The 26,138-nt window shown below is 29.8% G+C and overlaps 2 protein-coding genes across 7 annotated transcripts in view; one reads left to right on the top strand and one right to left on the bottom strand.

Moving 5' to 3' along the window:
• Nucleotides 1-10,768, top strand: part of LOC142319564 (uncharacterized) — an 87,447-nt gene extending 76,679 nt beyond the window's left edge. For both annotated transcript variants that reach the window (XM_075356986.1, XM_075356984.1), the window contains one exon: nt 5,228-10,768. In XM_075356986.1, coding sequence (XP_075213101.1) covers nt 5,228-5,289 — 62 coding nt within the window. In that variant the 3' untranslated portion in view covers nt 5,290-10,768. The remainder of the gene's footprint in view (nt 1-5,227) is intronic.
• Nucleotides 10,769-22,309: 11,541 nt separating this feature from the next.
• csw (protein tyrosine phosphatase non-receptor type corkscrew) overlaps nt 22,310-26,138 on the bottom strand; it is a 149,938-nt gene continuing 146,109 nt past the window's right edge. For 4 of the 5 annotated variants that reach the window (XM_075356971.1, XM_075356969.1, XM_075356968.1 and 1 more), the window contains exons 11-12: nt 24,286-24,497; nt 22,315-23,943 (exon numbers count right to left, since the gene is read on the bottom strand). In XM_075356971.1, coding sequence (XP_075213086.1) covers nt 23,805-23,943; nt 24,286-24,497 — 351 coding nt within the window. In that variant the 3' untranslated portion in view covers nt 22,315-23,804. Of the gene's footprint in view, nt 23,944-24,285; nt 24,498-26,138 lie in introns of all 5 variants that reach the window. The other variant, XM_075356967.1, reaches the window with a different exon arrangement.

Genomic DNA, 26,138 nt, shown 5'->3' with positions numbered 1-26,138 from the left:
TTGGTGTACCATCTTTGTTTAACACATTATTAGATTTTAATTTATGTACTCCAAAATTTTCCTTAACTTTCCTGTATGCTCCGTCTATTTTACCAATGTTCATTTCTCTTTCCACTTCTGAACACTTTTCTTTAATCCACTCTTCTTTCGCCAGTTTGCACTTCCTGTTTATAGCATTTCTTAATTGCCGATAGTTCCTTTTACTTTCTTCATCACTAGCATTCTTATATTTTCTACATTCATCCATCAGCTGCAATATATCGTCTGAAACCCAAGGTTTTCTACCAGTTCTGTTTATTCCGCCTAAGTTTGTTTCTGCTGATTTAAGAATTTCCTTTTTAACATTCTCCCATTCTTCTTCTACATTTTCTACCTTATCTTTTTTACTTAGACCTCTTGCGATGTCCTCCTCAAAAATCTTCTTTACCTCCTCTTCCTCAAGCTTCTCTAAATTCCACCGATTCATCTGACACCTTTTCTTCAGGTTTTTAAACCCCAATCTACATTTCATTATCACCAAATTATGGTCGCTATCAATGTCTGCTCCAGGGTAAGTTTTGCAGTCAACGAGTTGATTTCTAAATCTTTGCTTAACCATGGTTAAGCAAATAGATTATATCATGATATAATCTAGCTGATACCTTGCAGTATCGCATGGCTTTTTCCAAGTGTATATTCTTCTGTTATGATTTTTAAATAGGGTGTTGGCAATTACTAAATTATACTTCGTGCCAAACTCTATAACCCTCTTTCATTCCTTTTGCCCAGCCCGCATTCACCCACTATATTTCCTTCCTTGCCTTTTCCAATGATTGCATTCCAATCTCCAACTATTATTAAATTTTCATCTCCTTTTACGTGTTTAATTGCTTCATCAATCTCTTCGTATACACACTCTACCTCATCATCATCATGGGCGCTTGTAGGCATATAGATGTTAACAATCGTTGTCGGTTTAGGTTTTGATTTTATCCTTATTTCAATGATTCTATCGCTATGCGTTTTGAAATACTCTACTCTCTTCCCTATCTTCTTGTTCATTATGAAACCTACTCCTGCCTGCCCATTATTTGAAACTGAGTTAATTGCTCTAAAATCACCTGACCAAAAGTCGCCTTCCTCTTCCCACCGAACCTCACTAATTCCTACTATATCCATCCACATTTACCCTATCAATTTCCCTTTTTAAATTTTCTAGCCTACCAACCATTTTTAAGCTTATAACATTCCACGCTCCGACTCGTAGAATGTTATTTTTTAGTTTTATGGTGACCCCTTCCTTAGTAGTCCCCACCCAGAGATCCGAACGGGGGACTAGTTTACCTCCGGAATATTTTACCAAGGAAGGCGCCTCTATCATTGCTATATGTAAATGCAGAGAGCCACATTTTCTTGGAAAAAAAGCAGCTGTAGTTTCAGCTGCGCAGTACTCAGAGGACTGAGTGATGTTGATATGGCCGTTTAAGTCAGTCCGTTGTGACTCACGCCCCTAACAACTACTGAAAGAGCTGCTGCCCTCTTTCAGGAATCATTCTTTAGTCTGGCTCTCAACAGATACCGCTCCGATATGGTTGCACCTTCGGTCCAGCTACTCTGTATCCCTGAGCACTTAAGCCCCCTCACCAATGGCAAGGTCTCATGATTCATAGAGGAGGCTTTTACTTCTAATAAACTAATTTTTTTGCGCATTATTGAGCTATGGTCGATTTCTCTGCTCTTTATTTATAATAAGCCAAATGCTTCTGGTTTCAATTCGTTTAGTTTAGGGTACATATCCTAAATTGCTATCATTGACTTTACAAATCAGTCTATAAATGTCCATTCTTTTGATGGATTTAGTTTTAGATATAGATTTTAAATAAAATTATATGTTAGCAATTTTTGATTATTTTCTTGTTTTCCGATTTATTTACACTTGTACTTTGTGCTTTTTAACATTATGTTTTATGTGTTTGTATGCATGCAAATTTTAAATATGTAATTTTTTTTTTTATTTATACATTAAAGTTTTTTCATACAGAAATTAAAAAAAATTGAAGTGTTTGTTTTATTTTATAAGGTGCATTTTATATGTTTTGCATTGCTAACATTGTATCTTAAGATGTTTAAATACTAACTCACAATTATTTGAATTTTGGGTGTCTTAAAATTCATGTTTACAGGTAGTGATGTAAATGTCAGTTTGTATGATGCACAGTTTGGATTGATGTAAAATCTAGTCATCCATGTTATTGTGGTGCACATTATAAACCAAAATGTGTTGTATGAGCATATCCATTCATATGATATTTCTACTTTAATCACACATCTTTGGCTGATTCTGTGGTTGAATGAGGTCAGCGGAAACTGATATTTTGTAAAAAGTACTTTAAAACTCAAATTCATAAAACTAGCATTCATCAGGAATTACATTTTTTGAGTATAAGAATATCTTTTATACAGTGTAAAGTAACAAGAAACCTGCTTCACTCTTTAAGAAATATTTTTATTTTAGGTTGGGTGAACATTCAAAAAACGTTTTAACATATTGAGAAATATGCACTAATTAATGAGTAAATAAATAACTGTTAGTTGCTGTTTATAACTTCATTACCAGGCTGAGAATTGAACACAGGGCTTCCATTGTACTAGCCAAGCTCGTATCTAGCTAATTATGGGAGTTAGTTGCTTTTTCCAGAAAGAATCATACTTATTACTGGGAAATCTACTAAGTATTAATAGTTAAGAGTCTCTGGAACTGAGGAATAGCAGAATTTATTTATTCATAAATCTGGTAGTAGTCAGATTACAGTATGCATCATAACACGTAAAGCTTCTTCAAAGAGTTGTATATTAAGAATCACTTGTTGGAAAAAAAAATGTTTTGTACCATAATATACCTTGTTTTCTATGCTATTATTTAGAGTTAAAATTTATTTGAAGGAAATCAGTTAGAATTTATGATAAATCACTTTAAAAAATACCAAAGTTGTTACATGTTTTCTGGTAGTCCAACTTCAGCATTCCATAACTTCCATGTCAGGTGTTATATTAATATTTATTTAAGTACAACCAACTCCTGATTATTTGTGATAACAACTGGGAAAATGGTTGTGGATAATACAAATCATAGCAAAATCACAGTTGAACCAAAAAAAAAAAATGTAATAATGAATGTCATAAAATAACCTAATAGGTCTCTACTGCAATACCGTGTTTACATGCATTATTATATTAAGGTATATTAAGGTAAATAATAAAATAAAATACAGTATACTACACAGCACTATTACGTAATTGGTAAAAGTAATATCCAGAAGTTTATTGAAAATACTTGTTAACATATAATGAATTTTCACTCTTCACTAATATTGTACATAGAGTGTTACATACAGTAGTGTATTTCTACGTAATGCATTAACAAACACTTATTAAAAATGCAGTAGCTAATGAGAAAAAAATACAGACTTTAAAAAAAATTAATAAATTATGCTTTTTACTCTTTCAGATTTTTTTTAATAAGACATGATAGATTGTTGTTTTAGTAAAACTCTTTTAGTTGAATTTTGTAATTTGCATAGTATAATAACATCGCATAAGGAACTGTTGTCCTGATCCTCCAAATAGTCAAGGAGACCTGCGTATTAGAGTGCATGGCCTTTTGTTCCATAGTTTCAACTTCATCATTACTATCTTCATCTTCTCATCTGTCAGTGTCTCAAATCCGTGATCATTTTTATCACATTCCATCCACTCAGTTATATTATTTTCATCAATATTGTTACTGCTGAGGACTTCCTTTAACATATTTGATGCAGGCTCCTCTTCTACATTGGTTTCTGTAATAATCTTTCTCCATGATCTTGCAAGATTAGTGGATTTAACCTTTTGCCATGCTTCTGAGACTATGTAAATAGCATCCAAGATCGTAAATTCTTTATAAAATGATTTGAAATCATTTCCCTTTAGAATTATTTTTTGAAGAAAATAACTCTCTAATATTGTTATTGATTGCAAGTGACCCCTTGGTTCAGCCGATAGACCAAGGGGTTAATTAATGCAGTTACATTTGGAGGTAAATATCTCCATCAGATTTTAAAAAATTTTTGTTAGAATGAGGAGCATTGTCTAAAACAAAATTGCTTTCTCAGGAAGACCCTTTGATCTCAGATGCTTGTGGGCATAATGTACAAATCTTTCGGTGAACCACCCTTTTAAAAATTTTCTGGTCCATCCAAGCTCCTTCCTGATTGCGATAATACACTGATAAATTTTTAACTTCAGTATCTTTGAATGATCACAGTTTCTTAGACTTACCAATGATCATTAATTTCATTTTATGTTTACCAGAAGCATTAAAACAGAACATGATAGTTAATCTCTCTTTGCTTTCTTTGTGACCAGGTGCATGTTTATTCTCTTTCAAAGGCTGAAGTTCGCATAAGTAAGCACTTCCAATTATGCCCACTTTTGACTGCATTATAAATTTGACAGTGATTTAAATTTTCTTTTGTAATGAATTCATTGAATCTTTTATAAATTTATCAGCTCCTTCTTCATTACCACTTAATTTTTCCACTTGAATGGTGATTTAACAGATGCTGTGGTGGTGCTTAAGTATATTTAACCATCCAGAAGATGCTTTAGAATCTCCCTCTAAACAAAGTTTTAAAAAAAAAATTAGCTTGAATTGCACAAATAGGCACAGATACTGGATTATCCTGAGCTCATTGCATGTAACATTTTATTATCAATTTTTACACATAATTTCCATAATTCCTGCAGGTTCTCTTCAAATAAATTGAAACTCTCAAGAAGAATGTGGAAAAGAACAAGGTTTTTATTATTATTGTTTAAAATATCTTTTTTTTTTTCTCCATTGATTGGTTCATGCCATATATCTTTCAAGTGTTTCTTTCATTTTGAATTCTAAGTGATATAATGGGCATCCTTGAAGTGCAGATCAGCAATATATGGTTTTTAAAATCTACTCAAGTACATCATATAAAATTAATTTTTCAGTAAAAACTTTATGTATGCGTGTAATATAATAATTTGTGTTTTAGAATAGTACCAAACTGCTGAGAGTTTTAAATTTGTATGCGATTTTCAAATGAAAGGTCAGTTTTCTATTTTTCAAATAAATCTATGATACTTTTACAGTGTTTATTAGTATTTATTCAATTTGTCAAAAATCAATTAGAAATTTATAATTAAATATCATGTAATTATTTGTCAATTTTTACAGGATGGAGGCGGGAGCATCATGGTAAATCCAAAATAGTTGCAGATGTTCTGAATATTAAATAATTCCTTACAAGTAATAAGATTTTCGATAAAAATTTGTATCTATCAAAGTCAAAAGACTACTGTAGGTTTTATCATCTAAAAGAGGTTTTACAATATAAAAGTTAACATTAAAATGTTTTAATTAAATATTCTGCATTGTATGTAAAATTAAACATAATGTGTTTTAAAATGTATTTAAATAGTTATATTTTTGTACATGACGTGATGTTAATTTGAATACATTTGTAAAAAATGTTTTCTTGTACTGTGTCTTATATGAACTATATAGTTGCAATAAGTTTCTTCTAACAATTTATTATTTTTTTCTAATTTTGTAAAACATCACAAATGTTTTATTTTTATATTATTTTATACTATGTGATGGAATTTTTTTGTGTTCACTGATATGTTATAAATACGTTTTGAAAGCAATTTCTGTTTATGGAGTGGATCTTGTATCGATAAAGGAAATTATAGATCTGATTTTTCTTTTACTCCATGAAAAAGAAATTTAAATTTTTATCCACTATTATGTTGCATAGTGGACTGTTTAATCGGCCCAGCAGGTCTGTGAAAAGGATACATTATAAACTATATAAGATGTTCAAAGAGCTTTTTAATTACAACATTAAAAAAAAATTTACTATATTAAAGAAGTATCCTGTAATTTATTAAATATATATGTAAAGTATATTTCAAGTCACTGGTAATTCATTTACCATAGTTACAGACATCTTATAACATTTTACACTGGATGGCCTTTATTAATACATTCTAATAGTTTCTATTTCTGTTCAGTAATGACAACACAATTATACTCTCCATCATTGAGGTTGTCAAATAAAAGTGTTAAATTCTAATGGACCATTTAATTGAAATAAGTACCCTTTCTTGTTGGGTATTGTATTAAAAAACAAAAAACTTAATCCTGTTGTTACTCTCTTCATGTATTATTAGAATATTGTTTTATGAAGCTCTTTTAAAAAAATTCATTAAACATGTGTAAAAATTCTTGTTATTCTTTAAAATTATTACTTGACCTGTATTCAAGATAATTTAATTCTCATTTATAGGCTTCTTTCAGTTACCATGAGTGGTAACTGATAACTTATATTACCATGGAATGGTAACTAAAAGTATTTATGTCCATTCACAACAAAATAAATGTCTGTGAACAAATCTGGATTGGAAAAACTCAGCTGTAATTGGGCTTTTTAATTACAATGCAGAAGAAGTAGTGTAATTATATAATAATAATCATTTTAAGAAAACTAAATTTTTAAACTCTTTAATATAAAAAGCATGTTGAGTTAATGTTGTTGTTAATATAAAAAGCATTGATCTGTCTGACATTTGAAGTTTATCAACAATACATTTCCTAAGTTGTAGAAATAACATATTTTTTAAGGGATTATTTCATTGCAGGTTATAGCTTGATCAGCTGAAAATTGTGAACTGATTATTATTTTGTGAATGTAATATTTAATTTTTGTCATTTTGGGTTACTTTAATATCTTAGTATTACATCACATTTTTATATAATGCATTTATCATAGTAAATGAACTTTGAAAGAAGATTAAAACTTTATAATCTATTAGTTTAATTTGACACCAAATTATCAGAACATTTTTATGAACTGTTGCTTGTATTGTCAGTTATAGTTAACTTGTTTTTTTTTCATTACTTAATAGAGAAAAACAATTTATTAAATGAATAAAAAAAAACAGAAAATAAAACTTAAAATTATATAAAAATACCGGTTTAAGTTTTCATTAACAACTGCTTTCATTTATTTAGTAATACATTACCGATTTATTTAGGCCTAGTACTTTTGTTTTCAGAGATAATCTTTATACGATAGTTTAATTAAAATAATTTATTATATGGGATTAATCTGTGGAAAGAGATTGTAAGATAATCTTGTGACGTGTTGTTGAACTAATGTGGACCTTCATATAAAATGGGGGAAACTGCTAAATAATGGAGGTTTCTTGTCTTTTAACATTAAATTTAATAATTTATAATTTTTGTATTACTCATTTTATGTTTGAAATATCCATCCAATGGAATTGTAATATATAGGTTAAATAGGAATTAAGTGACCGTATATATAAAGTAATGAAGAATTAAGTCATTTATTATTTTACATGAGGACACTGATGTACAGCAATAAAATGAAATATGGATTTATAACTTAGTACTATAATTTTGAATTGATATGTTCTAATTATAAATGTTGTCAGACTGTGTGTATGAATACTCACTGTATATAAATGTGTGTGTGTGTGTTTGTACATGTATGAAAATATTTTTTTTATTTGTGCGTAAGTACCTGGTTCTTGTGTATTCATATAAGTTTGTAATTGTTTATAATGCATCCAGGTGATTTATTTTTTGTGTAAAATTTTTATTTTTTCTTAAAACATTATATCAATCGATAAGTTGATGAAATAAAGTAAACTTATATTGAGCAGCGGTCTCAATTTAATGCTCAAAATGCATTTAATACTTTAACTGCTGTGTGTATTAATTCAATACCCAAAAGTTTACCTTATCCAGTCCATGTGTGTATAATGATGCACGTTAAGAATAAACTCCTTATCTTAGGTGTAAAAATTATTTTTTGCACCAGGCCAAGAATATTTTTGAGCTGAAAACTCTTTCTGAATACAAATAATGATTCATAAAATGAAACAGTTATCAAAAGATGATAACTAGTCTATTTTTTAAGTGCATACGGCCTTGAAAATGAAAATTCTGCTTTCATAACATGGTAAAAAAAACAGGATAATAAAATAAGAGTTATATTTTTTAATGATATTACATAGCAAAAGAAATTTACTGTTAAATAGCATTATTTATATTCCCAGCAAAATTAAATTTGTATTGATAAAATCATACTCTGCCCATTATAAGTCAATATATCCCCATGATAGTTGAAATGCGTTAAATGAAGTCTATAAATAACAGAAAGGAAAAATAAACTTACAACTATGCAAAGTATAATATAACTATTAAAAAAAAGCTATACTTTTAATGTGGCGGAGTGATTTCTGCAAGATAAACACATGAGCGTTCTTCAACACAACCGGAACAGTTTACGTTAACTTGTTTGAAATCTTAGCTGCATGTGATCATGTATATGATATTAAACATTTGTCTTTGATATGTCATTTGATTTATTAAATCAAATGTGATTTAATATCTTTTTTGTAATTCATGTTTATGATTCGTTGTTTGTTGAGGATTAGGTTAATTGAACATTTGATGCACTGTGTATTAAAACAGCAGGTTTTCCGTAAATTCAGTATTTACATTTCAAAAACTGTAAAGACATTTACAACAGCAGTATATTTGTAAGGAATGTTATGGGTAATTTATGATACCATTTTACTCCTTTTCCTACTGACTGATCGGTTAAGTCAATATACGATTTGATTGCATTGTATTCTAAAATGGTCAATTGGCTTCTTTATTTCTCTTTTACTTGTATTCACTTCAATTATTACAGGAATTTCCATTGTAGTGAATGGCTTTGAAGGGCAATCATTTCTCTCCTTTTTAGGTTAGTGTTGACTCCTGGTATAGGATTAAGCTTATTATGGTTTGAGAGGTTCTAACAAGATGTGTCTTTTGATTGAACTATAGTGCTAAGCTCTAACGCCCGTATAGAAATTATCTTGATTAATGCTACTCCAGAGTTGAGTAAAAGTGATATTATGTCCAATACTACTATTTCAGATAACTCCTGATTAAAAAAAGTTGCTTTCTTCCCACTTCATATCTGCATATTCCTCAACTGACATTAAGTTTATAAATTTTTATGCCATATTTATGGGGTTTCCTGGAAATTACTGATGAAAGTATAACCTACAAACTTTAAATTTTCATTTAAGGCATCAATAAGTACTTAGGTTTTATCCATTGTTTTGTCTTAGCTGTGCTTCATTATTAAAAAAATGTAAATTATTTAAAAGTTACTCAAAGCAGCTTCTAGGGTTTTCTTTGGATAACTCACTATTATATAATACATTATGAGACCACTAGTTCTGTATATTGGTTTTTTTTATGTAGACCAATCCACAAAAAAACTTAAGAATTTATGTATTTTTTTTTTTATTTGGTTCACCCCGTAATGGTAAAGTGTTCAGTAGAAGTTTTGTTTACAATGACTTACATAGTGTTCTGCATAATGATTAGTTTTTTGTATTATGAACAACAGGATCATCTAAAAATAAATTTAACAATCAGTTTCCCTAACTATACCTTGAAATCACAAAAAAAATGTGGTCTTGAATGCCTCTGATAACACTAAAATTGAAATCATGCAAGTTACTTGATTTTAAATAATTTTGAACTTGTCATTCCCTGAATGGCAACACTAGGGGTAACAGTGACAACACTATGTTACAATTATTCAAGTTTTGATTATTAGTATTCTTTTTTTTGTTTTCTTGAAACAGTTTCAGTTGGGAGTCGATCATCACTTGTCATCCAAACCAGTACAGTTACAAAATATACTTAATCACTTTCTTCAGTTACAGTTATGTCACTGTCACCTTATAATTCAGTTAATAAATCTCTAATCTGGTCAGAGTTAGTCATTATAAACAAAGTTTTAACACATAGAAAAAACAAGTGTTTCAAAAATTTTGAAAACATTGTTTGGTCAAGGGATCAGTATAGCCACCTAGTTTTGTCGGGATCAGTGTAGCCAACTACAGGGAAAATTAAGAAACCATTATGTTATGTTGCAGCAGGAGGTTATTAAAAAAATGCTGGCCTCTGTGGCTCAAATGGTAGCATCTTGGCCTTTCATCAGGAGGTCCTGGGTTTGAATACTGGTAAGGCATGGCATTTTCACATGTCATCTCATCTCTATAATATTGTCATTTCATCTCATCCTTTGAACCAATACCTAATGGAGGCTAAAAAAAAAAATAAAAAAGAGATGTTATTAAAAATACATAAGATTGAAATTTTCTATGTATACAGTTGATACACAAGCCGGTGAATGTAGTCTACTGCTTATATAGATACATCCAGCCTGCAGAAAGAAATAGATTTAAATCAATGATTCACGGATAACATATTAGGCCGTTAGGAAGAATATTAAAAACACAACTTGGCAGCTAAAGTGTTAAATAGAATTTTTAAAGAAAGTTAATTATAGTTCAGTTTCAAAAGAGTTTGATAATAAAAAAATCTTATGCATTTTGAACAACTGTATATTTACTGTTTGCTTAAATTATATTCTATATTGTATAACATTATGAAAAAACTGTTAATGTTAGAAATTTACATTAAACATTTTTTAGTTATGAATAATAAATTATTTTTTATGCATAAATATATGAAGTACTTGGTAATGTAAACATACTACTTTTCTGTATTATTTTGGTATTGTTTATGACTGAATAAGAATAATTAAATTTACACTAGTGTTTGATGAGAATATTCATTAATGTTAGTTTTAAATAATATATCTATTAAAACTGATGCAGTGTCTAATTTATTTTAATTCCTACTTATTTAAAATTCATTAGCTTTGTTGTATGTTTTTTAACCATATAAAAACATACAAAATACTTTCACTTCTAAACTGGCTGATGTGTATAGGCTACTTTCATTGTACAGGTTTTCACCATGGCAATGCTTGACTTCTTATCTTCCACCTTGAATTGTTTTTCTTAGGAAGTCTGAAACTAATTGATGGATCTGGGAAAGTTCTGTTAGACATAAAACCTTATTAAGTTTCACAAGACTATTATATTATTCTTAACATTATGCAATACTTGTGACTAAATAAATGAATTGAGGCAATATTTTATGTTACTTTTATCTAGTAACTTCAAATGTCATGATTTAATCTCAGTGCTTAGAAATTGTAATACATCTGGTAGTTGTGCAGTAGTACTCCTAGCTACAATTCAGGCAATAACTTTGTTAATAAATTCACCAAAGAACTGTTTTTTTGTTTATTTAATATTCAACAATGTGTTCTGTTCTGACTAAACATGCTTTGTGTAAGTCAGTATAGCAAAAGAAAGCATCAGCAGATTTTAACACAATAAAGGTTGAATATTGTACACAATAAAGGAATGAATATTGCTAAATGTTATCATTCTGAGATTATTAATATTTATTTGCTTATTTGCTTACCAATTTGGTTTCAGGAAAAGTATAGGGACAAGGGAAGCAATTTTAGGCCTCAGCTTAATAGTAGAAGGAAGATTAAAGAAAAACAAACCAACATACTTGGCGTTTATAGACCTAGAAAAGGCATTCGATAACGTTGACTGGAATAAAATGTTCAGCATTTTAAAAAAATTAGGGTTCAAATACACAGATAGAAGAACAATTGCTAACATGTACAGGGACCAAACAGCAACAGTAGCAATTGAAGAACATAAGAAAGAAGCTGTAATAAGAAAGGGAGTCCGACAAGGGTGTTCCCTGTCTCCGTTACTTTTTAATCTTTACATGGAACTAGCAGTTAATGATGTTAAAGAACAATTTAGATTCGGAGTAACAGTACAAGGTGAAAAGATAAAGATGCTACGATTTGCTGATGATATAGTAATTCTAGCCGAGAATAAAAAGGATTTAGAAGAAACAATGAACGGCATAGATGAAGTCCTACGCAAGAACTATCGCATGAAAATAAACAAGAACAAAACAAAAGTAATGAAATGTAGTAGAAATAACAAAGATGGACCACTGAATGTGAAAATAGGAGGAGAAAAGATTATGGAGGTAGAAGAATTTTGTTATTTGGGAAGTAGAATTACTAAAGATGGACGAAGCAGGAGCGATATAAAATGCCGAATAGCACAAGCTAAACGAGCCTTCAGTAAGAAATATAAGTTGTTTACATCAAAAATTAATTTAAATGTCAGGAAAAGATTTTTGAAAGTGTTTGTTTGGGGTGTCGCTTTATATGGAAGTGAAACTTGGACAAAAATTAGTTTATTAGAAGTAAAAGCCTCCTCTATGAATCATGAGACCTTGCCATTGGTAAGGAGGCTTAAGTGCTCAGGGATACAGAGTAGCTGGACCGAAGGTGCAACCATATCGGAGAGGTATCTGTTGAGAGCCAGACTAAGGAATGATTCCTGAAAGAGGGCAGCAGCTCTTTCAGTAGTTGTTAGGGGCGTGAGTCACAATGACTTAAACGGCCATATCAACATCACTCAGTCCTCTGAGTACTGCGCAGCTGAAACTACAGCTGCTTTTTTTCCAAGAAAATGTGGCTCTCTGCATTTACATATAGCAATGATAGAGGCGCCTTCCTTGGTAAAATATTCCGGAGGTAAACTAGTCCCCCGTTCGGATCTCTGGGTGGGGACTACTAAGGAAGGGGTCACCATAAAACTAAAAAATAACATTCTACGAGTCGGAGCGTGGAATGTTATAAGCTTAAAAATGGTTGGTAGGCTAGAAAATTTAAAAAGGGAAATTGATAGGGTAAATGTGGATGGATATAGTAGGAATTATTGAGGTTCGGTGGGAAGAGGAAGGCGACTTTTGGTCAGGTGATTTTAGAGCAATTAACTCAGTTTCAAATAATGGGCAGGCAGGAGTAGGTTTCATAATGAACAAGAAGATAGGGAAGAGAGTAGAGTATTTCAAAACGCATAGCGATAGAATCATTGAAATAAGGATAAAATCAAAACCTAAACCGACAACGATTGTTAACATCTATATGCCTACAAGCGCCCATGATGATGATGAGGTAGAGTGTGTATACGAAGAGATTGATGAAGCAATTAAACACGTAAAAGGAGATGAAAATTTAATAATAGTTGGAGATTGGAATGCAATCATTGGAAAAGGCAAGGAAGGAAATATAGTGGGTGAATGCGGGCTGGGCAAAAGGAATGAAAGAGGGTTATAGAGTTTGGCACGAAGTATAATTTAGTAATTGCCAACACCCTATTTAAAAATCATAACAGAAGAATATACACTTGGAAAAAGCCATGCGATACTGCAAGGTATCAGCTAGATTATATCATGATATAATCTATTTGCTTAACCATGGTTAAGCAAAGATTTAGAAATCAACTCGTTGACTGCAAAACTTACCCTGGAGCAGACATTGATAGCGACCATAATTTGGTGATAATGAAATGTAGATTGGGGTTTAAAAACCTGAAGAAAAGGTGTCAGATGAATCGGTGGAATTTAGAGAAGCTTGAGGAAGAGGAGGTAAAGAAGATTTTTGAGGAGGACATCGCAAGAGGTCTAAGTAAAAAAGATAAGGTAGAAAATGTAGAAGAAGAATGGGAGAATGTTAAAAAGGAAATTCTTAAATCAGCAGAAACAAACTTAGGCGGAATAAACAGAACTGGTAGAAAACCTTGGGTTTCAGACGATATATTGCAGCTGATGGATGAATGTAGAAAATATAAGAATGCTAGTGATGAAGAAAGTAAAAGGAACTATCGGCAATTAAGAAATGCTATAAACAGGAAGTGCAAACTGGCGAAAGAAGAGTGGATTAAAGAAAAGTGTTCAGAAGTGGAAAGAGAAATGAACATTGGTAAAATAGACGGAGCATACAGGAAAGTTAAGGAAAATTTTGGAGTACATAAATTAAAATCTAATAATGTGTTAAACAAAGATGGTACACCAATATATAATACGAAAGGTAAAGTCGATAGATGGGTGGAATATATTTAAGAGCTATACGGAGGAAATGAATTAGAAAATGGTGTTATAGAAGAAGAAGAGGAAGTTGAGGAGGATGAAATGGGAGAAACAATACTGAGATCTGAATTTAAGAGAGCATTAAAAGATTTATATGGCAGAAAGGCTCCTGGAATAGACGGAATACCTGTAGAATTACTGCGCAGTGCAGGTGAGGAAGCGATTGATAGATTATACAAACTGGTGTGTAAGATTTATGAAAAAGGGGAATTTCCGTCAGACTTAAAAAAAAGTGTTACAGTCATGATACCAAAGAAAGCAGGGGCAGATAAATGTGAAGAATACAGAACAATTAGTTTAACTAGTCGTGCATCAAAAATCTTAACTAGAATTCTATACAGAAGAATTGAGAGGAGAGTGGAAGAAGTGTTAGGAGAAGACCAATTTGGTTTCAGGAAAAGTATAGGGACAAGGGAAGCAATTTTAGGCCTCAGATTAATAGTAGAAGGAAGATTAAAGAAAAACAAACCAACATACTTGGCGTTTATAGACCTAGAAAAGGCATTCGATAACGTAGACTGGAATAAAATGTTTAGCATTTTAAAAAAATTAGGGTTAAATACAGGGATAGAAGAACAATTGCTAACATGTACAGGAACCAAACAGCAACAGTAACAATTGAAGAACATAAGAAAGAAACCGTAATAAGAAAGGGAGTCCGACAAGGATGTTCCCTATCTCCGTTACTTTTTAATCTTTACATGGAACTAGCAGTTAATGATGTTAAAGAACAATTTAGATTCGGAGTAACAGTACAAGGTGAAAAGATAATGATGCTACGTTTTGCTGATGATATAGTAATTCTAGCCGAGAGTAAAAAGGATTTAGAAGAAACAATGAACGGCATAGATGAAGTCCTACGCAAGAAATATCGCATGAAAATAAACAAGAACAAAACAAAAGTAATGAAATGTAGTAGAAATAACAAAGATGGACCACTGAATGTGAAAATAGGAGGAGAAAAGATTATGGAGGTAGAAGAATTTTGTTATTTGGGAAGTAGAGTTACTAAAGATGGACGAAGCAGGAGCGATATAAAATGCCGAATAGCACAAGCTAAACGAGCCTTCAGTAAGAAATATAATTTGTTTACATCAAAAATTAATTTAAATGTCAGGAAAAGATTTTTGAAAGTGTATGTTTGGAGTGTCGCTTTATATGGAAGTGAAACTTGGACAATCGGAGTATCTGAGAAGAAAAGATTAGAAGCTTTTGAAATGTGGTGCTATAGGAGAATGTTAAAAATCAGATGGGTGGATAAAGTGACAAATGAAGGAGGTATTGCGGCAAATAGATGAAGAAAGAAGCATTTGGAAAAATATAGTTAAAAGAAGAGACAGACTTATAGGCCACATACTAAGGCATCCTGGAATAGTCGCTTTAATTTTGGAAGGACAGGTAGAAGGGAAAAATTGTATAGGCAGGCCACGTTTGGAATATGTAAAACAAATTGTTAGGGATGTAGGATGTAGAGGGTATACTGAAATGAAACGACTAGCACTAGATAGGGAATCTTGGAGAGCTGCATCAAACCAGTCAAATGACTGAAGACAAAAAAAAAAAAATGGGTAACCCTCGGTTAATCTACTTCTGCAACAGTTCCTCATTTTATGTGGTGATGTTTCAGTATGCCAGCGTGTGTCATATTTGTCCATTGCAATTGCAGAATATGCACTGTTATAAATGTCAAGAATTGGTGATGATATTTTAGGTTATGTTGTGGCTGAATTAAATCATTACTGTATAATTAGATTAGTGATATGTAAATACAAAATTAAAAAAAAAGATCATTTTTTCTGATGGGATCATTTTATAGAAGGGTGGTTAATGGGTCATAGAAAAAAGTTTCACAAAAATATTCAGGGGAACCATTTATTTATAACAATTTTTAAAACGATAAAACAAAATAATGTTTTTTTTCGATTCTAAATCACTTTTTTTATTTAATTTGGATAATTTAAATGTAAAAGTATTCTTGACATTTTTTGAAAAAAAATATTTGATGTGGACAATACAGGACTTACTTGTATGCCTATTTACACACTTTTTTAAAACGAAAAGTACGTAAAATTTTATTTCATTAAAAACTTAAATTTTTTTGTTATTGAATTATCATAAGAATTTTTTTACAATGTGAATAATTATTAATAAATCAATATATTTAAATTAAAAAAAAAAAGTCTGATTCGAACCGATGTGCCTTTCCCTAAGATCCAAATTTTTTCAATAACAAAAATCTTATTTGGCTGTAATACTGGAACCAATGAAAATAAGTACCACTTATGATATATCGTTGAAAAGCTCTTAATGAGGGCTCATTACTGCAGTTAAGAAAAAGTTCAAAAATTTTTGGTCACTTGTTTTGGTCAATAGCAAGGGGGGGGGGGGGTGCACAACTAGATGTTAACAGTAGTAAATCCAAAATTTGAACATCCTATGACTAATTGTTTTTGAGTTATGCAAGCTACGTACGTACAGACGTCACACCTAAACTAGTCAAAAATGGATATTTCCGTTGAAATCTGGAAATCAAAACCGAAATATTTTGTGATACTTCTTTTACTTTGTACAACGAAGTAAAATAAGTGTTGTTTTGCTGTGAAATGGATTTTAACATTTAAAAATCACAAAACTTTTTGACATTGAAAATTTATATGGAGATGAAATTTTGAGATTCTGCAAGTGGCAACTGAAAGTTCAGATCTTCAACTTTGAAAAACTACATTAGTTTTTTCATTACATACAAATTTTTTTTGACGAAGTGATTTTGAGAATGTCCATTTACTGTACTTTTGTTTACTTGGACAAAAGACAGAGCTATGGGATTTTAAGTCAAAAAGGTATATATATTAAAACTATTCCCCACAATCTAGATCCTTTTTTAATAGAAAGTTTTTGATGTCAACATATTGTAGATGAAAGTTTTCACAAGAATATGCAGGGAAACCTATCTGTTTATAACAATTTATAGAACAATAAATAATGCTTTTTCAATTCCAAACCACATTCTTTGTATAATTTGGTAAATTTAACTATGAAAGTACTCCTTTTTTTGCGTTTTTTGATAATGAAAAATTTATATATGTAGAAGGTGAAATTTCAAGATTCTCCAAGTGACATTTGAAAGCTTCAACTTTGAAAAACTACATTTGTTTTTCCACGTTATCCAAGAATGTTTTGAGTAAAATGACTTTGAATAGTATAAATTGAACTCCTTAGGTAAGCTTGGAGGGATTCTTTCATAACGGTAAAAAAATTTGTTTTAAATATAATAATAATAATAATTAATGTTTTAAATGCTTAAATTGTAATGATCATTGTAGTTATACTTATGTTATAAATCAAAAACTTTTACCAGGAAACTTATAATAAATCTTTGACATATAATAATGAAACAAGATGAAAATTTGTTGTTTTTGCTACCAAGCCTTTTTGCTTACCATGAATTTTTATTATAAAAATTCTTAAATATGTGGAAAAATAAATAGTTTTTTAAAGTTGAAGTTCCGAGCTTTCAAATGCCACTTGCAGAATCTCAAAATGCCATCTCCTTCATATAAATGTTCAAGGTCAAAAAATGCCTTTTTTGTAATGTTTAAATTTATTTAACAGCAAAACACTTTTTTTTTTCAAAAAATGTCAAGAATACTTTTACATTTCAATTATCTAAATTATATAAAAAGAGTGGTATGGAATTGAAAAAATTATTATAAATAAATAGGTTACCCTGAACAATTTTGAAAAGCTGTAATTTTTATTTATAAAACTGAAATAAAATTTAATTATAAATGCACTTTTACATGCTCGATGCAATTAGGAATTCCAACAGTAATTTAGTTACTTACACCAAACTATGACACAAATATCAGGCATTAAACCTATTTACATAAATGAAAAACTGAGTTTAGATCATATAACTATTTCACCAAAAAATAAATTTTTAATAAAAAATAATTGTCATTATTTGTTGCATGACACCATACCTCTTTTTCTTTATGGAGTCTAAATTTTGGTTAACAATCTTTATGTAGACGATTTGTGATCAACATTTTCCTAGAAATAACAATTTGAAGTTATTGGTAGGAAATTGTTAAACAATAATCAGTGATAGTAGAACATTTGGGAGCAGAGCAACTGGGAAGTATATCATCTTCGTTGTAATACTTTTATTAAATTAAGTTACTGCACTAGTTAAATCAAACATTGTGCATTCCTTGCTGTTACATTGATAATATAATGACAATGCTGCAGAATCTTTAAAACCAGCTTTTGATGGTGTATTAATACATAACATAACTATGATTTGTTTTTGCCTCATGAAGGAAATCATATTTCATCTTATAAACTATTTCATTTTTTTTTTAAATTATTGAAAAATAAAAGGCAAATATAATTTATTTTTCTACATAGTTTTCTGCTTTAGAAATACATTTTTCCCAGTAAGAAGAAAGGTTTTTTATCACAGCATCATAGAATGAAGCTGGTTGCATTAGAAGCCAATTGCACACGAATCCCTCCACGCCATCATCTTCAAATCGTTGCCCTCCTAGAGCTTCTTTAAGCGGCCCAAACAAATGAAAATTGCAGGGCTGTAGGGAGGATGATCAAGTTGAGTCCAGTGCATTTCTTCTAATTTTGAGACCATTAGAGACTGGCGTAGTCGTGGAGGAGGATGACCTCTTGAATCAGTTGGTCTCATCTTTTGTGGCAATATGCAGCCCTCACCTCATTCAACAGCTCCTAGCAGTAATAAGTAACATTGACTGCATGCCGCTCATACAAAAAAATCAATGAGCAAAATGCCTTGCTGGTCAAAAAAAGCCAGTTGAAAGAACCTTGTCAGCTGACAGTCAAGTCTTTGCTTTCACTAGGGCTGCCTTCCCTTTCTTCTGCCACTCCATACCGGCTTGTTTCAACTGGGGAGTGTAGTGGTGGACCTATGTATCATTGCAGGTGACAATCTGACTCAAAAATGCATTACATTCTTTCGCAAACCTTGATGTAAGTCTCTGACAGACCTCCAAACGTCTTAACTTCTGATCTGTAGTCAAAAGGCAAGGGACCCATCTGGTGTTCACTTTATGGAACTGTAGGTCATTTGTGATGATTGCTTGACAGCTCCCAAAACTTATTCTGACCCGTCCGTTCTGCAATTTCAGACACTCTCACCCATCTATCTTCTTCAAGAATGTCTTGAACCATATGAATATTTTCATCTGTAATGCTGGTCTGAGGACGGTGATCATGTTCCTGATTTTCCATTCGTTCTCGTCCTTCCTTGAACTGTTTGGTCTCTAAACGGGGCAGTGATTCTCTGGAAAATTTCCGTCGCTTGAACTCCTTGACGAGCAAGACTATAATTACGCATTCTGCAGTGGAGGGGTGCACCTGTTGCTCCAACATCATTAGTATTACTGACGAATTGGTTGGGAGTGTGGAATGGCCAGCTCTCTCCACTCCTAATGACCCCACCCAAGCATACTAGAAGTGCAGGCCCAGTCCTACCAACTGTAGACGATCAGGAACAAAAATCCTGTTATATTTGATTTACCCTTGTACAAACAAAAATGGGAAAATAAGGTGTCATCATACAATGGGAAATAGTACAAAAAATTGAACATTTCACATTGAATCGTGCAATAAAAAGAAATTAAATAAAATAAAGGTGTTTTTTTCTGGAAAAAATTTCACATTAATGAATATACATGTTTAAAAAATATACACATTATTATTTATAACATGTTATTTTTATTTGATTTTAACAATAAACAATATTTTGCCACAGACTTAAGAAATTATATGTTTATAATTAATCACACAATAATGTCCTTTTAAATGTATATCTATTTTTTTATAATTGTTATGTTTTCAGTTTGATCATTAGTTGCTTACTTATAATCTGAATTTTCATACTAAGTAAAATTTTTACCTTCTGTCGATAAATTTAATAATTTATGATAAAAATTATAATTTATAACACCTAGCAGTCTGATTTTCAGACAATCAGCTTTTATATTAATAGAAAAAATATTGTCTTAGATAATATTTATATTAGCTATGCAGTACTAAACTATTAAGTTTGCCATCTATTTTGTTTTATCAAAAGATTAGCTGATAGTCCCAGGTTTGATTCTGAGCCAGTGCTTCGTAAAACAAAATTTCACATAACAAACGAGAATAATAGTGTTTGAAAAAACATATATTTAAAGAGAATTCTAATCCTTAATTAAATATATATGCAATAAGCAAACTTTAAGCAGCACATAAAAATATTACTGAATATAAAATTAAATATTTCAAATATCAAAACCCTTAGGACCTTGTTTATGCTAACTGCTAATCATTCAAACAATTTTTGCTTAATTCAACTAATCTTGATTTAATAATAAAAATACATAGATATCTTATAAAATCAATATTAATGTATTTTTAGTTACAAAATAATCCAACTTTACAAATGGATTAGATTCTGAAACAGACTTTAACTTTAAGATTAATATTGCTAATCCCTAATTACCAATTCTGTGTATTAATGGAAAGGAAGCTTCAATAATATTGTTCTTCAGCTATATATAAAGATAGAGTATCTTTCCTTAGATAGTATCATCCAGCATAAACAGCCAACTTAAGTGAAGTCAGCTGTTTGGGATGTTGCAAATAGAAGTGGACAGTGGTGTTACAAAAACTTGCTATACAAAATCTACTTCAACATTAAATAATTAAACTTACTACAAAAGTTAGTAAAATAAATTATTTTTAAATATCATTATTTAATGATGTATCCATTTAATAATTAACTGATTATGTAATACAATAATAGAAAAGTATAGAAGTATTTTTGTGATAACAAATAATACACCCTATACAACCAATATGAACTATTAAATTATTACAGATCAGTAAGCACTGAATGTTAAAACCTATAAAAATGCTGTTGATTAGGAATAATATATGTCAAAATCACCAATGTGTAATTATGTATATTAACACTGTTCTATCAAATGGAAGTTACAGATTAATTAAAATTATTTAATTACAGTTCATTTGAAATAAGGTCATGAATAAATCTGTCACAATATATATATAAATATATAATACAAAAACTTTGTGGTGTAGTTTCAAGTAAAACATACTTAGCATGGAAAAGTATGTTGTTTTGTATTTTACTAATCATGTTCAATGCAGTTGCTGCGTCTTCACAACTTTTTCTGTTGATACAATCACTTTGTTGAGCAATATTTTTCAGAGATTTTCCAATCACTTTGGAAAAAAAAAGAAAACTTATTTACGTGCATATGTTTGTTTGTATGCATTAAAAGATAAAATGCACAGTTATCAGATTTTAAAATTAGTAAAGTTAATTATGTAAAATTAGCACTTTATTTTCTTTTTTTAAAGTACTTGTTTAAAATTCACAGATTTCTACATAACACATATTTTGTTGTAATAGAAGAGATATAGTAGTCGCAGACAATAAAACAGAAAGAAAATTTTCATCACATTAAAAATGTATAATCTGGCATAAAAGTGTTGAATTGAAGACCACAAGATGGGGATGATAAACACTAATTATAATGAACAACTGACATAGCTACATCAAACAAGATCTTCAATATCATGATAATATCTATTATTGTTGTTTTTTCTCAAGTTTCATTTTCCCATAAGCGTTTGTTCTACATTAGGCTGATGATGTTTCAATCTTAGCCATCATCAGCTTCACAGAAAAGTTTGATATTAATTTCAACTGCATTCAACATGTTAAAATATCATTACTGAATGTACTTTCCTGTAAGTACATTAATGAATATAAACAGATGAAAAATATATTTAAAAATTAATTTCTTTCAACACAGTATTCCTGCAACTTATAATACTAATAAAAATTTTTAATTACAAACATTAATATTTAATTACAAAAAAATAATTATATAAAAGATATCAAGCTTATTTCCCTGTATAACAATCTATTTTGTATAATTAAAAGACAAAAATACTTATAAAATAATTCATAAAAAGTACTATCACATTTATTTATATGGCGATAATTATTTTTATTATAAAATCAATGATACTATTCTGACAAAAATCAAACAAAAGAGATTCAATCAAAAGTATTGAAATAAAAAATATATATTACTGTAATACAAGTACTATGTTAAAATTATGTGCACTGATGCTTATTTATAAATATAATATATAAAACAAAATGCGCATTATAGTGCTATCTACAATATACAATTCACAAATAAATGATTATGAAACAATATAATTTATACTATTACAATAATTATATAATATAATAATACTAATTATGTAATCCTAGTAATTAAAAAATATATATATATATATATATATTTATTTTATAAAATAACATAATATTTATAAATTATATTTGCATGAATTAGTTTTTAAACAAATCATCCAGTGGTTTTAATGCATCAAATTATATCATGAATATTTAGTACAGTATTTTGTAATTATAAGGGTGCCCAAATTTTTCAAATAAAAATCTGTATATAAGGAAAAATTCAGATTACTTTTTATTATTATCTCAACTTTAAGTACAGTCAGGTTTACTTGGAAAGATTTATGAAAAGTCTAGGGCTATCTCTAGGAAAATTTAACTTTTTTTTAAGTGTTATCCGAATGAAATAAATCAATCATTCCCTAAAGTACGTAACTGACTAGAGGATCAAAGATTTTCTTAATCACTGGATTGGAAATGTTGAATGAGTTCCTATGTTCTGATTAATAAATACAATTTGATTGTTCACTGCAAATATGTTAAGGAAATAAGAATGAAAAGAATATAATAAAAACATTAGGATGGTGGTTATGATAACTACCACAGCAGATAGGTACAATATTCCTCAACTTGTAGATTTAATAAAACAACAACTTAAGGCACTAGTAATGAGAATATCAAAGATGAAAGGATACTATAAAATTGTACTTTCTGAGAAGATAAAAAAAGCTCTTGCTAAGTGGTTCAATCATAGCTGTATGACAAATGAAAACCAATCAAATAAGAAAACATTTTTTGAAAGAAAACCAAACAAATTTTGTACAACTAATTCTCTTGATGAAAAAAAGGTTTTTGAAAATAATGAATCTTCCAATGATTCTAGCAACAATACTGCAGAAAAGTGCGGCAAAAGTAAATAAACAAACAACCATTTTTCCTTATTTATTGTTATTTACTTTTTTTATATCTTTTCATAGACTTCATATTCAATACAGATTTTTTCAAGTATCAGGAAGCTGTCAGTAACTGTGGCCAAAATTGGTGTAGCTTACATATAATATTTATTTTTCTTAGTATTTTGATAACTAAAAATACATAAGTAACTGAATATAGCTTATCTAGTATCAGTTTTTTACACATATGTTGATTTTTAAACAGAATATTATTGAAAAATACTATACCTTATTTTTAAAAAAAATAAATTAAGAAAAAATGCTGCACTGTATTTAATTTTTAGTATTTCAACAGATTGCTGTAATAAAACATCAAGTTTCAAAATAATTAAATATTTTGGTTGTTCATTAGGTGCCTATAATTGGGATGGTTGTAACAACCTGACATCAGAGAAGAAAATAAAAAAAAATCTTTTAATATGAAAACAAAACAACCACTAGATGTTGTTATAAAACCAATAAAAATAAATATATATTGTAAGAAATATTTCACAGCTCACATCACATAATAATATAAACATAATATGATACATAATATAAACGAGTTGATGATACAAACACAAACAGTATATACAAAATACAAGACACTTAGCTATTCAGTTGCATAATCCGACTATCGCATATGTCATGTTTTTCTTGGAGGTGGTGGTGGTGGAGGTGCAAAACTTGGGGGAGGAGGCCCAATATTATAATTTGTTGTTGATAGTTTTCTTTCCTTAAGCTGGATATTTTCATAAATTTGTTTTGGAACCTCATCTGGAGGCCTGAAAAAAGAAGATGGCAATTATAAGAAGAGAATCCACACTAAGAAATAATCATGAGAAGATGATGGCAGTGAGATGTAGGCCGTTCTGCAGACTCCAGCTGAACCGGTCTTAAAAAGTGCCACTGCTTTAGGAAAATTTTAACTAGCTTTTCATACATTAATAGTTCTTTTAGTTATCACATTACCCCTTTGTTTACAAAAAAAAGATAATTTAACCAGATGTAGATTATTATTAAAAGTTACTGGACAAATCATTTATACAAAATTTGTACAGAATATATAGTGATGATTTCTTTGTAATATAAATAATACAAATTAAAAAAATGCAAAAGATTATTACCTTGGTAAATGTGCATCAGAGGATGCACGTAAAGGAACAACATTTGCACTAGATGGTGGAGTGTTATTTGATATTACACTAGCAGATCGTGATAATGATAATGTAAGACCTCTTGCTGATGTTTCACTATTACTGTTAAGACTGGTACTGCTGCTTGGAGTTTCACTGCTATATCTTATGTTAGTGTACTCACGACCAATCTGTAGGCTCTTCTATAATGATAAAAATTGGTATTATAAGACTAGAAACATTTTAAATCAAATTTTTGACAGTTTAAATTATTCAAAAATCCTAAATCCAGATTTTATAAATTGTAAATAAATCAATCATACACTGCAATTTAATATTTATCATAGTGAATTATTAATGATTGAAGAAAGTTTGAAAGAAGGATTAAATTACATATTTTTCAAGATTATTTCATTACAGATTAAGGTTGTGTTAATATTTATAAAAGATATATCTGAAATTGCTAAATCTAACATATCAGATATTGGATGTTTTAAGAAAGACCAAATTTGAACTTAACATTTTAAACTTTTTATAATCAATTTTATCTAATAATATTTTTACATTAATTTTTTCTACACTATAATTAAACAAACAATATATAAAAAAACCTTTTCCTTCAGACTTTATACATGAATGAGATGAAACATAAGATTATTCCTTGTAAAATAAAATTGATTTTCTAATTCATGGAATGTATCAGAGAGAACCTACTGCATAAAAAATGATCATTCTACTGATAGTCTCCTATCCCTGAAGGTACAGTTCTTCAGCAATCTAATAAATAGGTGCTGTTATGCAAGCACCTGTATAAAACAATATATTACAATAGACAATAAATTAAAAAGAATGACTAAGGTTGTAAGAGTAGGAATAAATAAATCCACTTCTTTTTTTGCTAATAGAAATAGCCGTTTAACAGACATTGTAACTAAATTTTATCAAAACAATTTGGCATGCAAGTACAACTGGCACTATATATAATGTATATCAATATTTTCAGCCATATTAAACATGTAGTTCTTATTTGGCAATCAGGTAATTAGAATGTATTTAATTTTGGCAATTTATTTTGTTTGAAAATGACGGTACAAAGGACTTGCATTAAATGCTACATTAAAAATGGAATAAAGTCCAGTGAAATGGTAATGTTAATGCGTAAGGATGTTATGTATCAAGTACAAACGGTTTCAAAGACATGAAGATGTTGAAAGGGTTGGATGTCCTGACACATCAATGAAAATATTGACAAAATGAGAGCAATTGTCATCAATAATCATCAAATTACTATTAGAGAAGTTGCTGAAGAAGTGGGAATCTCTTATGGCTTGTTTGAAATTCCAAAACTGTTGAATTTCTACAAAAGTATATCGCAGAACAATTATTAACGGACATTAGTGATAGCTCAGAATTTATCAAACGCATTGTAACATGTGACCAAACATATGTTATGGTTATAATATTGAAATTAGGTCCAATCATCCTAATGGACTGGTGCTTTCTGAACCAAGGCCAAAAAAACAAATCAATTTTGATTGAATGTTAAGGTTCTCCTTACTATTTACAATGACGTCATCCATTACAAATTTTTACTACAAGGTTGAACAGTCAACAAATAGTATTATTTAGTAGTTTTATGCGGTTAGAGAATGACCATAAATGTGAGAAAAGATTCTTGGATTTTGGACTATAATAATTTTCCAGCTCAAACTTCACTGTTAAGTTGTGATTATCTAGTCAAAAATAACACCATACTGACGCCCCAGCTTCCATATTCTCTGTATGGCAACCTGTGACTTTTGCTTGTTAGAGAAAAACTAAAGGATGATTTGTGATAATAGAGG

Source organism: Lycorma delicatula, chromosome 2, assembly GCF_047948215.1.
Source record: "Lycorma delicatula isolate Av1 chromosome 2, ASM4794821v1, whole genome shotgun sequence".
Lineage (NCBI taxonomy): Eukaryota > Metazoa > Arthropoda > Insecta > Hemiptera > Fulgoridae > Lycorma > Lycorma delicatula.
The sequence above is the reverse complement of the archived record's forward strand: the minus strand, read 5'-3'. Positions and strand labels throughout refer to the sequence as shown.